At 58.4% G+C, this 15,776-nt stretch overlaps 1 protein-coding gene across 1 annotated transcript; it reads right to left on the bottom strand.

Annotated features, from left to right (window-relative positions):
* Nucleotides 1-951: 951 nt before the first annotated feature.
* Nucleotides 952-15,561, bottom strand: PSD4 (pleckstrin and Sec7 domain containing 4). The gene is made up of 16 exons (XM_025927312.2): nt 14,578-15,561; nt 13,349-13,453; nt 12,984-13,062; nt 12,092-12,476; nt 9,011-9,187; nt 8,509-8,589; nt 8,249-8,361; nt 7,949-8,007; nt 7,675-7,764; nt 6,591-6,634; nt 6,086-6,246; nt 5,078-5,148; nt 4,794-4,957; nt 4,114-4,258; nt 3,778-3,921; nt 952-2,401 (listed from the first exon to the last, which is right to left on the bottom strand). The coding sequence occupies exons 1-16, from the start codon at nt 15,544-15,546 to the stop codon at nt 2,144-2,146; spliced, it is 3,045 nt and encodes a 1,014-aa protein (XP_025783097.1). The 5' UTR covers nt 15,547-15,561; the 3' UTR covers nt 952-2,143.
* Nucleotides 15,562-15,776: the final 215 nt, after the last annotated feature.

The raw sequence follows: 15,776 nt of genomic DNA, 5'->3' as shown, positions 1-15,776 counted from the left end.
ACAGCATTGACCAGGCAGGGCCCTGCAGTCCCCATCTCTCTGAAGGCTTCATGTTCCCCAGGGTGAAAGAGAGGCACCGGTTCTACATGAGTGAAGGTGCATCGAAGGGCCACACCTATGCACAAACGCAGGCACGCCTCTGCCTTTTATTCTGGTTTTAGAAATAAGGATACATGTTCAGTGAGGTCAAAAAATCCACTCAAGGCCAAGCTTGTAAGCATCAGTCCCAGGGCAAGTCACATCCACCTGATGCTAGGTTTTCACCTATTAACTGCACATCAGTGACCCAGGCTGCTTTAAAAATACGTATCCGTGACCCTGACCCAAACCTACTGAATCCGAATCCCTGAGCAAAGGGTGGGAATGGGTCTTTACCAGCAAGATAAAGTGTGGTTCTGTATGGACAGCAGGGAACCAGACCACAGGACTGTTACCTCCTGAGGCCAGAGACGTGTTCAAGTGATTTTGTAATCCGCTAGTACTGGCCCATAAGAAATGGTCAATAGTATTCGTGAAATGAATGCATGAATGAGTGGAATGAACAGATGATTCTGAGGTCCCCCCAGCGCTGACAGCCTATAAATGTGTGACTCCGTCCCACACACATGCACGCAGACCTACGCATTCACACGCAGACACGCTTAGGCACAGGTGTGTCCTAGGATGGCCCTCCCCTTCCTCACATATGCACGCACACCTGCTTCTTTACTGGCCTGCGTTTAGTGTGTGCCCACTGGTTACCTGGCCCAGCCCTGGGCCCTGGCCAGACACCCCTCACAGTACCCAGGGGCCAGCCCCACTTGGTAGAGTTCAGGTCCCGGGGGTGGTGACAAGCGAGGACGGGAGGAGGGCCTCCCCCACCCCCCCCACCCCCCCCCCCACCCCACGGCGGGAAGGCTGGAGAGGCAGCGCGTCAGCCAGCAGGCGGCAGACAGGCAGCAGAGGCCCCTCTTGGCCGGCGGCCTGCTCGCACACTTGGCTGAACAGAGACAATGGTGGCCCGCTCCTCCAGCCCAGCCTCCTTCCCGCAGGCAGAGCCCGAGGTCCCTGAGTGTCCGGAACCTCCCCCAGAGCCCAGCTGGGAGGCAGCCAGAGGGCAGCACAAGGGGACTTCCCAGGGAGGGCAGCAAAGCCCCCTGTCAGCTGGCAGGGGGGCAGAGGGTGCAGGAGGGGGAGGGGCCCGGAAGGGACCCTGGGGCCCCTCCTCGGGAATGAAATGCAAGGAGTGGGGTGTGTGGGAGGGAGCCAGGCTTCCACTGGCCCTCACAGCTCTCAGACAAGCTCCTTCCGAGAGAGTCCCCAAGGGGTACAACACCACCTCTTGCCCCTCAGCCTCTCTCAGGGTCCCAACCTGGAGAACCTCCTTCCCTGCTCTGGGGAAACAAAGGCCCCTTGTTCCCAGGCCTCTCCACAGAGCTCTGGAGGCCCCAACCCCTTCTGGCCCTCACTGTCCACCATTGGCTCTGCTCCGATGATTAGCAATGGGGTGTGTGACGTGGGCCTGTCTCATTTGCCCCTGGTGCACGGATGCTTATCGGGGGGTAGGAGACAAAGGCCCAGGGTCCCAGAGTCAGCCTCACTGAGCTGAGTCCCTGCCCGAAAAGCCTACCTGTCAGGGGGTGGCACTGAGCAACCCTGCTGTCACCGGGGGCTGGCTGGGTTCTCCCAGGACCTCTCACAGCAGGTCACCTGATCCCCAGAACAAGATCTTCCTCAGGACTACGGCTCCCCTAACTTGACTGCCCAGAGGCTTCCTCTGCCCCAGCTTCTCTCTGGAAGCCCAGGGGTACTCCGATGCTCAAATGAGTGCTAAGCTGCCCCCAGGCCCCAAAAATGTGGCCACTCTGGATTGTGGAAGGGTAGAGAGTGACACGGGAGTGCAGCCAAACCCCGGAACTCCCTCCTCCCTCGGAAGTGACCGGGGACCAGGGCAGCTGGGGGCTGCCGTGGGGGTGGGCGCAGCAGTTTGGGAAAGCTCCAGTGAACGCAGGAGGGAGCGAGGACCACAGGGGAACGGGGGTTGTCCTTCCGTGGGAAAGGGGTAGGCCTCATCCCCCACCACGGACCCACTGAAACAAGCCTCCTCCGTGGGGTCTCAGGTCCACCCCGAGCAGGGGCCAGAGTCTGGGAGGTGGCGTCGGCTTCACAGCTGATTGCGGTTCCTCTTGGGGATGATCTTCCGGTAAGTTCTACGCTCTGAGATGTTGCGCTTCACCTTGGCCGTGGTGGGGGCCTCGTCCTGGTGCAGGGACGGGCTCGAGTGGGATTTCTTCAGGCTGGGCTTGGGCTCCTGAGTGCCTCCGGCTTCCCTCCCCAGCTGCTCTTCCCACAGGTCCAGGTCATCCGAGGGGTAGTGAAGACGGGCCACCAGCAGCTGCACATACGTCTCATAGCGGGTTTTCTGCAACACACGGGCCCCGCCACCTTAGCGCTTCCCTGGCTGCAGGGTAGGAGGAAGCTGGAATCTCGAGGGGCAGACAGCTCACACGTGTGAGGAAGAGGGCTAGACCAACAGCCAATGTCTGTCCCACGCTCCAGCAACCAGACTGCAGAACACAGCAGCCTCCCGTCTGAGCCCTGGGGTTACCTGGATAGTATCATCCGGACCCCCGCCAGCCCAGCCCCATTCTAACCGCCACCGCCTTGTAGGGCTGTAACTAACGTCTCCAGAACGTGCTACATCTCTGAGACACTAAAAGACCCATAACCCGCTAGGCCTGATCTGTGCAGCACGGCGCACAAACAGCTCACATCTGTACTGAAGCCTAATTGAGTCTGAATAGCATTTTAACAATTGGCATCTGGAGAGAGAGATGCTAACTACCCTTCATCTGTTTAACACTCCTGAGGCCTCCGTAACTAGCAGCCTTGGGATACAGGTCCCAGCGTACTAAGCGCGTGCCCGTCTTCCACCCCGCTGGACCCTCAGCCCAGCCCTGGGTGGCTGGGGGGCCCACGCATCATTGTCTCTGCTCTCTACAGAGGGGAGTGAGGTCTGGGGAGGGCCAGGGGCTTGGCTACAGGTTGCAGCTGGTCACAGGCAGGGAGAGGGCAGCGTGAGGCCCAGTGTGCACAGCAGTGCCCCTCACCTACTCCTCGGGCATAGGGTCCCAGAAGGTGCACGGATGAGAGACCGTAGCAGAATCTGGGTGTAAGGTGGGGCGGGGGCGGGGGGGAGTCAGGGATAAGCCATTTTGGCATCGATCATTGGGCTAATATAAATGAGGCTCGACCCTGACTGGAGCGGCGTGTGAATTCATCATTTTCGGTCAAGTTGTTTAATCTCTCTTTGCCTCAGTTTCCTCATCTGTAAAGTCAGGACAACAGTCCCTACCTCAGAGTTGTCAGACTACTAAACAAGATAATAGAGGCAAGTAATACAAGCTCCATAAATATTGCCCACTAGTATTAGGTAGGTATTAGGGGAGATCATTCAACTGAAATCGTTTTTCCTTCAATTTAGGGAAAGCCAAATACAGTATACTCTTGGGTGAAAGAAAGTTATAAAAAGAACGTCCCCTGTGAGTGTTTGCGGACAGACAAGCAGCTGCTGGGTGCCCCCACGACAAGAAGTGAAGAGGTCTGAGGGCACAAGGACACGCACACTTCGCACACTTCGCGCAAGCCCCTGCCCGCGCGGGTGCCTACAGGGCCTCCCTCCGCCAGGGCAGCCGGGGAAACTAAGGCTGCAAGGACGGATGCGGCCACGAGAGGGCGGCAGAGGGCCCAACCGAGGGAGCGGGAGCGAGCCGGGCGGGCGGAGACTCGGCCCCTGACCTCATACTCCAGGTACTCCTTCCGCAAGCGGTACTCTTCCAACTCTCGGCTGCGGCCGCGCCGCTCCGGTAAGTTCCTCTGCAGATCCAGCAGGTCATCGGAGGCAGCGTCCAGGCAGTTCTCGTGGGATCGATGCTGCTCCTCCTGGGAGCGGGAGGCAGAGGGGGAAGCTGTTTCTCCGCTCCCCTCCGTTCCCGAGCCCAGGTGCACAGCCCATCGCAAACCCCACTTCGTTCCCGGGCCCAGGTGCGCAGCCCCTCCCTCCCATCTCCCCTCTCGTCCCGCGTCCCGCGCAGCGCCCTTCCCCGCCGCACCCGGCCCTTCCGGGGGCTGTACCAGGGAGCTCTGCGCGGGGCCCACGGGCAGGATGGGCCTGACGAATCTGCGCTGGGAGCCCACCGCTGCGGGGAAGGGCGGCGCCGAGTGCGTGGCGGCGGCCAGGTTGATGCGCGCGATCCAGGAACTCATCTCCTTAGCAGTGCTGCGGGCAGAGGAGGCCGTGGGTCCCCAAGGTCACAGGGTCGGTCCCGCCCCTCCCTCACGCCCCCAGCTTCCTGCGGTCTGCACAGTCTTCCAGGACTGCTTCAGGACCCAGCGCCTCAAAAAGCCAGAAGCGCTGCCACTGATCGAGGTGGCTGACCTCTGCTGGTGGTGTTAGTCATCCATCAAAGAGGAAAATCTGGGAAGGCAATAGATTTTAGACCAAATGTCCAAGCCAGTGCTCAGTTGCTAGAGGCTTCCTGGAATCCTCCGCTCGGAATTGGGAGGCTTGACCGGGACTTACACGCGGGAGGCAGATGCACTGGGGAAGCAGCCCGGGTCAGAAGAGGCCAGCAGGCAGCACCAGCCTCTGGGGCCGCCCTAGGACCCCTTCCAAAGGCTGCAGCATTCTTAGGCTTCCTGGTGAAGAAGGCCGCTCCCGCCGGGTCCCAGCCAGCAGCCATCAGAGGGTGAGCAAGCGATGGGGAGAGGACAGCGGGGGCTTTGCTGCTGTCTGTCACCCCAGGAGGACTTACGGTGCCTGGAAGAGGTAGAGCCGCCAGTCGGCAGTCCGCAGCTGGAAGACGTGCGGCTTCTTGGTGTAATGGATGGCCGGGGTGGCCAGCGAGTGGTGCACCCCCACGGGCTCGTCCACCATCTGCCCCACCAAACTCTCCTCTGCAGGGCAGTGGTCCTCTCCCTGCCACGGGGCCCAGGGGCCCAGAAAAGAGGTTATCATCTGTTGCCTACCCTCCGAACCATCCTGGGCCTTTCCCTGTTCCCCCACCCTGCCCGTCAGGGGTGTGCACCCCGTTCCTACCTTCAGGAAGTAGAGAACCATCCCCCGAAGCAAGGTGTGGAACATCTTCCAGCCGCGCTTGCCCCACGGTGCTGCCCCAGGAGTACACAAAGGTGGGCGCCCCATCCAGACACGTAGACACACACGGCCCCCTCCCCCACCAACTCAGTCCCTGCCCAGGGTCCACGGAAACACGCAGCATAGCAACACAACAAAACACAGTCACAAGCAAGCATGCACCATGCCTCACGCCCAGGCAATCAACAAACAACAAACAACAAAAGAGATGTCCACGCCGGCCGCCCCCTCTCCGAACACTCCCACCCACGAGCACAGACCCACTAGACATCTTTCTGGTCCCATCCAGAGAGGCACAGGGACTCAGTCCTCAAGCAGAAGAAGGCCTGCTTCCCTAGAGTCCCCTCCCAGCCTGGCTCTGGTCCTGTCGCTGGCCTGCTCTAAAGCCTTCACCTGTCTGAGAGATGAGGCCAAATTCACCTCCTTCTGTTCTCTGTCACACACACCCCCATTCAGAGCAAACTGCGTCTACTCCTTTGTCTACTGGGAATGCCCTCTTGCCCTCCGTTCCTCCAAGGTTCAGCTCAGATACCATCATGTCCCAGAAGCCTGACCCGTCCCTGTCCCCCATATCTCATCCCCCAAATGAAACCAAAACCTAGCCCTTCTCCACACCCCCCCGTATTTGATCTTACCCTCCCTACACCACTTACCAATCTCTACCTTTTATCCCAGACACCCATGCGACAGTCTGACTTCCCCTCACCACAGGGACCCTGGAGGGCAGGGTCTGTCTTGTCCCCGTGCCCCCACCCCCTGGCATCTTACATAGCGCCCAGCACACGGTCACCAGCAAGGAAAGAACACAGGCGCCGGTCCCTGACCTATGCGATCTCTCCGCACATCCGCACGCGTCAGCCGTGTCCCCGAGCAGAGCCACTGTAGTACGCACGCACACACTCTGGTTCAATGGCAGACGTAAGCCCCGCACAGCGACAGGGCAGCACTCACTCTTCTTGCCATCTGCATCATGATGCATCTTCCGGGCCAGGATGCCCTGCTTGTAGGTGGGTGCCATGGGGTTCTGGGCCAGCTGCAGGAAGGGCTTGTTCATCTTGCCCGCAGCGGGAGACAGCTGGGCCTTCTCTGGTCCGGCTGCGTCTTCTTCGTCCCTGGACATCAGAGAATCAGGCTGGGGGTACTGGCCGGGCAAAGGCCACCAGGAGGCACCCGTAGCCTCAGCACCCCCCACCCTCTCTCTCACTGGGAAGCCAGATCACCCAGGACCTCCCAAGAGGAGTCCTTCCAAGCCAGCTCATCCGTTCCTGTCATCCCCAGCCCCACCTCCAGGTGTGACCTGGGCTCCTCCACCTGCTTTGAAACTGGCCCTCACTCAGTGGGGGAGCACTGTCCGGGGCCTTGGGGCTTCTCCAACTCTCAGGTGGGCAGGTGGAGGGAGGACAGGCCCAGAGACGGGGAAGGGGTGGGGAGTGCGGGGAAGGGGGCTGTCACTTACACAGCCCATTCAAGCTTCTCACTTCGGATAGACCAGTAGAAGGCCTAGAAGAGAAGGCACATAGTGGGCAGGGAGCCTCGGCCTGTGGGGCCCAAACTCCACCTGGCATCGGTAGGACAAGGGCAGGCCGCAGTCGGCCTCATCCACCCCCAACACAGCTGCCCTTCCTTGAGCGGGAAGCTCATTCATGCATCCACGTACCCATGCAGGCGTGCAACCATTTACGGAGCCTTCACCGTGTGCCAGGCACCATGCCAGATGCTGGAGACAAGGTGAGCAAAGCAATCCTAGTCCCTACCTGAGCTTAGTGAGGCCTGAGCTAGTTCTCCTGAGAAGATGAATCATCCACATACCATCCCGCCCATGGGACACAGCAGGAACGGCTGACTGACGGGGGCAATAAATATACGGTGAATGAATGAATAAATGAGGTGCCGGAACATTGAAATGATATAACAAAGAGTATTCGTGCCGATGCATCCTGCTTGCATGCCTCTGGAGCCCTGGCAATGCCTGGCACACAGCAAGGGTGCAAGAAATGTTCACCCCACAGACAAAAGAACCAGGGCCAACACTGCTTATGAAAAGCATGCTGTGTGCCTCGCCCCGCTCTGAGCACCTGACAACCTTTATTTCACTGTGATAACCACACCATAAAGTGGTTGCTACCCCAGGAGGAGCCCAAGTGGGCCAAGGGACAAGAATTCAAACCCTAGAACCTGTGGTTCCTAAGTCTTAGACTTCAAACTGCCCTTTGTTCGTTCAGAGGACCAAGAAACCAGTGCTCCTCACATTCCCCAAGCCTCAGAATCGCCGGGAAGCCTAAGAGAACATTTTAGGGGCCCCAGCCCCAGAGATTCTAATTCAGTAGGTCCGAGGCAGGGAGCCTGTGAATTTCCACAAGCCGACAAATACCAAGGTGGTGCTGATGCGGCTGGCTAGGACCCACGCTTTGGGACCTTCCATACACAAGCCTGTCCTCCCAAAGATAATGCAGCAGAGGCAGGCCCAGGCTGGGAGCCCCTGGCACCGTGAGCCCAGGGAGCGCCGCCCCCCACCCCGGCACCCTCCCTCCCCACCATACCTTCAGCAGCTCCTTGGGGAAGTTCCCGCCGTCACACAGGCCGTTCAGGTTGGTTATGAATTCTTGGCAAGTCATGCTCTTCCCAATGTTCTGTGGCCCATGCAGAGGAGGGGGACTGCTGGCACACACTCCTCACCCCAACAGAATAACCCCCCAGGTGGACACTCTGGAACCTTCTCCAGTTCTCCAGACCTACCTCCCCCGGGGCCCTTCCATGACTCCACCCCGGGCCTCTGGCCTCAACCCCCCTCTTCCGGCACCCCCGCCCTCTCACCTGTCCATGCAGGTCTGTGTTAAGGAGCATGATGGCACAGGTCAAGGTGTGTACAGAATCTGCTCCAGAGGGAGGTGAGTGCAGAGAAAGCTCATTGGAACCGGGACTCCCGCATTTCCACCTGCCCGTGCTGGGTGGGGTGACCCCCAAATGCTTCTCTGGTTCTCCACAGTCCCCCAGACACTCCCACCAGCAGCTACCCAGTGAACTCCTGAGTGGACCAGGGGACACTTCCATGCAACCCTCTCCCAGGCACCCCAGGACCCCCCTGCCCTGCCTTCAGGGCCAGCCCCTTCCTACCTGCAGAGGAGAAGACCCCAGGATTGCAGTAATGGAAGCGTTTGGAGAACTGGTAGAGGATTCGCTCCCGCTCCTGAGTCTCCCCACTGAGCACCAGGGCCTGCAGGAAGACCCTGGAAGGAGGGCCAGAGTCCAGGATGGAGCCCAGGCTGGGGCAGCCAGCAGGCGCCAGAGCCGGGGGGCAATCAAGATTCCAGCCCTCGCCAGTGCCGCCACCTCCCAGCCATGCCTCCGCCCCAGAGACGGCCCAGGGGTCTTACCGGAGGGCGCGGTCGAGGCTCTGGCCTCCAAACTGGAAGAAGGACAAGTACTCCTCAGCCACAGCCCTGCTGAAGTCATTGCTGTGGACAGGAAATGGGCATGAAGCCTGCACTGGGGGTCGGGGCCCCAGGGCCTGCACACGTCCCAAGAGGACGAGGGGGCAAGGGGGCAGCAGGCCTCTGGTCTGCCACTGGCACCATCCAACATCGAGTGGGGAGGACACGAGGAGTTGGGTAGGGGAGACAAGGGGGCCGGTCCACTGGCTCTAAGCAGGGCTCAAGAGTATGGACGAGCGGTGACATGCGTGATGAAGAGGAAGAGGCAGGCAGGGCAAGGGGGTGGGGGGGAGGCATGGATTGGGACAGGAATGACGGGGTGAAGGTCAGCAGTGGGGCAGCAGGGACACAGGGACAGGAGGGGCGACCGGCGGATGGAGTCTACCAACCACTCCTCCCTCCCCTGACTTGACCTCCAGCCTTGCTCAGGCTCAAAGCCCCTTACTTCTTCTGTAGGTAGGCAGCCACTTCAGACTTCCGAAAGCCTTCCAGGTGATAGAGGCGAGAGGCCAAGTTCCAGGCCACCTTGTCGGTCCTCACACCATTCGCCAGCTTGTCTCCAGCCTGTGGCCTTTGGCCTTCCTCGGGGGACTGTGTTTGGGGCATGGGGCTCTCAGGAAGCCTGCAAAAGTCCAACAGTGTGCTCAGACTACCACGGGGGCTGGACAGGAAGGCGTACGGGGCAGGTGTCCCTACAGGTCAGTCCTGGAAGGGATGCTCAGAGTCCCTGCCCAGAGCTCAGCAGGCGAGCTAGAGCTCCAGGGCCTTGAGCGGTGGGGGCCGAGGGAAGCTGGACCAGGGCCTCACCGGGGAAAGAGGCAGCGTCACAGCCTGCTTGGTCTGGCCTGGCCTGGGCACCAGGAGAATCCAGCCTGCAAGGGCTGGAGCCAAGCTTAGCACCTGGCACTTTCTCGGGCAGGATGTTCTGAGCCTAGTTCATCTGAGGTGGCAGGTGTCCCCTTTGAAGACACCAGTGGTATTTAATCCATCCCCAGGAGGGATTGCATTTGTCTCTCCAAACCCCACCAGCCACTCATCTCCCTCACCTGTCCTGCCCTGCCCGTGTCGCCTCCGTGCCCTCTTCCCCCTGCCAGCCCCAGCCCCAGGCTTCACTCCTAGAGCTGGAGCCACGGAAGGTGCAAGGAGGAGGGAAGCACAGGAAGCCAGCCCGGCTTCAGGCACAGCTACAGCTCGGGAGTCAAAGAGGCGGCTTCCGACCTCTCCAAGCCACCTCTCCCTTCTCACAGGCAGCCCTTCGATAAAGGAAGCCGTCACCACAGGAGCCCAGATGGTGAGCTGTCATTATCGCGAGCTTACAGGGGCCCAGGCAACCCCGACAGACTCAGGGAACACTCGGAGCCTGGCAGCTAGAACCCTGGAAGTCACCGAGCCCAGCCTCTCCCTGACTCCTCCGGTTCCCTGCAGTATGACAACCAGGGGCGGTGGGGCGGGGGGGAGTTCTCGTGATGTGCCCACTCATTATCCAAGTGACCACGGTTAGGGGGCTGTACGGGTAAGCAAAACTCATCAGAACGTGAAAATGTTCACCGATCAGCCGGCCACTTATAAAATTAGGCTGCACTCGACAGCACTCTCTCCTTTAACACAAACATCCATCTCTGGCTGCCCACCCCCCTTCCCGGGGCATGTCTTTGCTGCTCATTCCTCACTGCTTCCTGAGGCTTCTAACGCACCCAGCAAGGCGGGGCCAGCATAACAGAGACCCACTGAAAAGTGAAATTACAAATCTCGCCAAAAAAACGTTTAATTTCATGAAGTCCGTGTAAGTGATGCCAGAAGGTTCCAGGAATCACGTGGAAAGCCACAGACAAACAAGGAACTGGAGGATTTACTCCACTGGACAACTGAAGAGAAGAAAAATAATGACACATTTGTCGCACCTAAACGGAACTATGTGAATACCCAGCTGAGCAAGCCCTAAAATACGTTTATAGGAACGACCTAGTCGATTAGCGTTGTTACAATGCGGAGTTACTTTGGGGGTAGAAAAAATAAGGCAAATATGAACTGTCACAGGATTGACATGGGGCAATGCATCCTGCTTGCACTTAAATTGGACACTTTAAATGGGTGAATTGTATGGTATGTGAATTCTTTCTCAAAAAAGCTGTTATTAAAATAAATTAATTGAGGGGCGTGCCAGGTGGTTCAGTCGGTTAAGTGTCTGACTTCGGCTCAGGTCGTGATCTCACAGTTCTTGAGTTCGAGCCCCGCCTCCAGCTCTGTGCTGACAGCTCAGAGCCTGGAGCCTGCTTCAGATTCTGTGTCTCCCTCTCTCTGCTCCTCCCCTACTCACACTCTGTCTCTCTCTCTCTCAAAAATAGACATTAAAACAAATGAATTGAAATGAAATGAAAAGTAAAATAAAATATAATAAAAATAACCTCTGTGACCTCACTGTGACAGTCAGGCCCAAAGGAGACATCTCGTGGGGCCAGCAGACTCAGGCCAGGAACATTAATCCTATATTGTGCTAAAAATAAGATTCAACTTATTTATTTATGTAATACTTAACATCATAGCAAGCAAAGCCCCGATCAAGCCTTTGTTTCATTATTTACTATGAAAGTATGCTTCTCATTTTAAGCAGATTTACTTACTTTTATTTTGGGTTGAATTGACTGGAGTTTTGGTATGACAAGCCCTGTCTTCTCAGATTCTGAGAGACTCCCCTGATTACCTAGCCTCCAAACACCTCCAGAGACCCCAGAGTGGAGTTTTCCAGATGCATGAGGAAGATGCTTTGGTTTCTGGCCCTGCCTGAGGCTCTGTCCCCATCATCCAGTAACACTGAGCTAGGAGTGGGGCCAACCTTCCAGTTGGTGCGACCAGAACTGTCACCGGTGCCTCCTGGTCTCTTCAGTATGTCCCTACTCAGCCAGCCAGAGAACAAAACCTCTTTCCTGGGTGGAGACCCCAGGTCAGACATCTAGGCTGGCTTCCCAGGTGTCCTGTTCCTGCCTCCGGCCACAGTTTTGGGGCTATTCAATCCTGCCATGGGCCCCAACATCCACCCCCTTGATTCCAGTCAAACTTCCCCTTGGTGTTCCGGCTTCCCCTGAGATCTTAGCCAGCACCCTGGACCTAGGCTCACGGATGGATTTCTCCTAGACATCTCAAATTCAAAGCAGTGTGTAATCCCCACATCACAAGCTCTGACCTTCACATTCCCCAGCCCTGCCTAGCACGACTCCTATTTTTCTGGGCACCTGGCCCCGGTCAGGTTCCCCGAACACTTCCCCTTCCTCCTCTCCCGGTGCCCAGACTCTCAGGGCATTGCCTGAGCACACACAAATCCCACCCCACGTGTGTAACTGCCTGCTTCTTGGTTTCTCGTGCTTTCAAACCCTTCAGTATTTCCCAAAGCTTCTGTCACCCAGTCCTATACTCCTGGCTTAATAGATATTAGTGTGTTAAATCCCACTGTGCGTTTCTCACGCTCTGTCCAGACCAGGGCATTCCTAAATGTATCCACAATTAGAGAGCTGGTCAGTCTAACACTTACCCTTCTGTAGAAGTCAAGTGAGGACCAGGCTGGACGACGGCTCCAGCCTCTGGAGTCCTGGCTGGGCCTTCACTCTTTACTTCCTTCCCTGGGTTTGGAGCGTCTCTGGCCTCCTCTTTCTCCAGGAAACTTGGCTTTGCCCCATCTGTCTCCAGGAGTGAAGGGCGTGAAGCATCTAGTGTCCACTCGGGAAAACTGCTGCCCTGGAGGGGGCCCCAGAGCCGCGGGCTGCCTTCCTGGGAGGACACAGGGCTGGGCCTGGGGCCAGGGCCTCTGCTCTCAGACTCAGGGCTGCTAGGTTCCGGTGAAGACGCTGGGCTCCCTGGGGAGCCAGGAGCCAAGGTGCAGGGAGCAGATTCCTGGGGACACTCAGCATCACTGTCACCTGAGGAAGAGCATGGAGTGAAGCTGACACGGGGCGAGAGGCAGACTGAGGGCAAAGGGGTGCGGCAGAGCCAGGAAAACAGCCTGGGAAGCCACCTCCACGAGCTCCCTCCCCGGGGCTCCTCCCCTGGAGCTGGGCAGCACGTTCTGTCCCTCCTTCGGGCAGTGACCTCCCACATGCAGAGGCAGTGGCCAGAGAGCTCCCAGGAGACTCCAGTCCCGAGGCAACCTGGGGTTCAGGACTTCCTAAACGACTAGGACCCAGGCATCAGAAACGCTGGGTCTTTTGTCCATTTCTTCATTTATTCTATGAAATGAGCATTTTCAAACCCATGGTCCTGATGAAGTCACAGAGGCAGAAGCAGGATTAAACCCCAAGTCTGTCTGGCTCCAAGAAAATATAATGAGACTTCTCAATGACACCTGTGAATCCAAGGATGGTCTCTGTCCCCACCTGGATCCAAAGCCTCCCATCACCCAATTTCCCAGAGCCCATAATAGGTCTCACCTCTGTCCTGGGAGAGAAGAGGCCCCCGGGGCCAGGAAGGACCCTCTTCTGTCTGCCAGCCTTCAGGGCTGGGCAGGGCCTGTTGAGAGAGGCATAGGATCTCCATGAGCCCTGGAGGCACTGAGAGGGGAAGGTGGGGAAGGGAGAATGACTTGAGTAAACAGGGCCCCTCCCTCCCTGCTGTCTTCCCACCCGGACAACATGGCCCCAGTCCAGTCTAGTCTGGGTCCTCAGTTCAGAAGAGGAATCCTGGATGGGAAAAGACCCACATCCCAGAAGTGCTGGTGCCGGGCCCTAGTATCACCGGGCTCATGTTCCTCCATACAGATGGGGCAGGGGAGGCCAAGAGAGGGGAAATGACTTGCCCAAGGTAATGCAGGATGTATGGCGGGGCTAGGTCCTGCGTCCCAGGCTTTATCCACACAGGATGCTGCAGACGCGGTGGGGTCACAGCTGTTTCCCAGAGAAGTCTTAGAAAGAGAGGCAAGAGGTTTGACCTGAGGGAGACTGTTCTTAGGGCCTTTAACACGCCCTACAAGGCCTCCGGGGCCTCCCATCCAGGCTCACTGACTTCTTGCCTTCTCTGCCCCCAGCCTCCTCCCTCCATGGGCTGCAGCACCGGCCCCAGGGGGGCTGGATTCTAGGGAAAGTGGCAGCACCCAGGCACTGGGATGGGAGCAAGTGCCACTTGCTGTGAGGATGGGGCTCCCAGGCTTCCCTCTGAGGACCCCCAGGGTGCCAGAGCAACAAGGGTCACGTACAGAGCCATAACGGCCCACACTGGGCACCCCCAGCCTTCGGGTGAGGGGACTCCAACAGTCCCCAGCAGCATCGCTGATCTTGGGGTCAGGTGAGAGAGCCGTTCGGGTTAATGGCTCCTCTGCATTGTTCTTTGCAAACAGAGATTAGAAAGTTACAGCCCTGCTCTGCCATCTTGACTTTCCTTATCTCTTAAGCAGAGGTCTCCCTGGGAAAACTGCTCCCTGCTGTCTCACATCACTTGTCCCCGTAACTTGTCCTAGTTGATCTCAAGGACCTCTGCCATTGTCGCAGGGGCCTGATCTATCAACACGGGGGTGGGTGTCGGGGGGGGGGGTGGGGGTGTTGAAAGATGGTGAACTAAAAGTAACTAAATGCTAAAATCTCTCAAGAAAAGAGAGGACAAGACTCCTAAAACAGACATCTCCCGGCCAGGGGCAGAGGTCATCTTGCAGGCTGAGCCCTGCCCTGTTACAGCTGGGAAGGTCTTGGAGGTGGGAGGGGTGGAGACTAAGAATGGCCTGGCACACGCTGCAATTGGAGGAGCTGTTTGTTCTCCAAATGTGTCCAGGCACAGCCCCCTGAAACTGGTGAGATGGAGACATTTGTGCACTTAATTGCCATCGTGTTCTGTTGACATCATGGCGTTCATGAAACAAACGAAGGACTCATAATTCTGAAGGCCACCCCGGACCTGCTTTTCAGCTATATTACTTCAGCATTCCAAAAGGCCCTAGTATCTGAAGAGTGTTCTGGGCCCCGTGACCACAGAGAAAGGCCTTTCCTTCCGTGTCCCCATGCACAGCCTTGGGTCGGTCCCCAGGGCTCGGCTTACCTCACTCTCCCCGCAGCCAGAAGGTGCTTCAGGGGTCCCCTCGATGGTGTCAGCCACAGCCCACGAGAAGAAGTGAGGTTTGTAGGTGGGCACAGGGAATGGAGGTGTGGTGTGTCCGCTGCGATCAGCTGTGCCAACCCCCAGATCCGGCTCACTGCCCAGCTCCCATGGCACTCCGCCTTCTGGGAGCGGGGGCTCCAGGGTCTGGGGATACTGGGGCCCGGGTCTCCTATCTGTGTGAGAGTCTGAGAACCCCCAGGAAAAGCCAGCTCCAGAAGCACTGGTGTCTGAGCAAGGGCTCTCCAAAAAGAGGGGGTTGTCGAAGAAGACGCTCTCCTCCTCAGCACCCCACTCCGGGGAAGAGTCCGGCCTTTCCTCCCTCGGCCACACGGGCTTCAGATTCTCCCCCTCAGGCCCACTGCTGTCTCTCCCAGAGGCCTCCTCCGTGGGCGAGCTGGGGTGGAGGCCCGAGCCCCGGGGGCCTGCGGGGCTGGAGGGGAAGGCAGGGAGCTCCACAGGGGCCGTGGGGATGCAGCACCTCAGCTCAGCCCTGAGCCCTTCTGTCTTCTCCAGCTCCTCCTCCAGGTCCAGGACGCACATCTGGGCCTGCAGGATGCCCGCCCAGAACATCACCTGGGTGGACGTGCTCTGGCTCTGCCTGGGGCTCCCCAGAGGATGGCTGCTCCTGGGTGACCCGGGGGGTGCGGCCTTGTGCCTGGGCCCCCCCTGGGAAGAGCCGCTCCCCAGGTGCACAGGCTCTGCGTCGGAGGCCCCGGGAGGAGCATCTGGCTTCGTGGAATCTGGAGGCTCAGAGGACCAGGTCTGTTCCGCACAAGGTTCGGGAGGGTCAGGATGGCCGCACGTCTCCCTCAGGTCTGCTCCTGGGCACGGCCGCAGGTCGTCTCCCAAGGAGAGGCTGAGAAACTCCATGGGTTTGGGGTGTTCAGAGAGGCTGTCGTCACCCATCATCCGGAGCGCAAGCTGCTCAGGAGGCCCCAGAAATGTCCGCCTTCACAATCCCATCGTGTGGATGAGGGGGAGCGCTGGCCTGGGGTGCCGCTGGGAACCCACATCTACCCTGCAAGCGCCCAGAGCAAATGCAGGTTAGCAAAGGCTGTGAGCCCCTGGAGACACACGTCTAGTGTATTAGATGCGTCTGGGGTGCCTGCCGCATCCATGCTCCCGGCTAAGGGATACTG

This window comes from Puma concolor, chromosome A3 (assembly GCF_028749965.1).
Source record: "Puma concolor isolate L17-30 chromosome A3, mPumCon1.1.hap2, whole genome shotgun sequence".
NCBI lineage: Eukaryota > Metazoa > Chordata > Mammalia > Carnivora > Felidae > Puma > Puma concolor.
Note: the sequence above shows the minus strand (reverse complement) of the source record. Positions and strands in the feature narration are given on the sequence as shown.

What these genes read in the sequence shown, in the direction of transcription:
- PSD4 (XM_025927312.2), bottom strand. Translation starts at nt 15,546, where the DNA reads ATGATGGGTGACGACAGCCTCTCTGAACACCCCAAACCCATGGAGTTT. An exon ending in CTGGCTGCGGGGAGAGTGAG is followed by an intron (nt 13,454 to 14,577) that starts GTAAGCCGAGCC and finishes TCTCTTTCTAAG; the next exon opens with ACTTCTCTGGGAAACAGCTG. An exon ending in AGCCTCGACCGCGCCCTCCG is followed by an intron (nt 8,362 to 8,508) that starts GTAAGACCCCTG and finishes CCCTCCTTCCAG; the next exon opens with GGTCTTCCTGCAGGCCCTGG.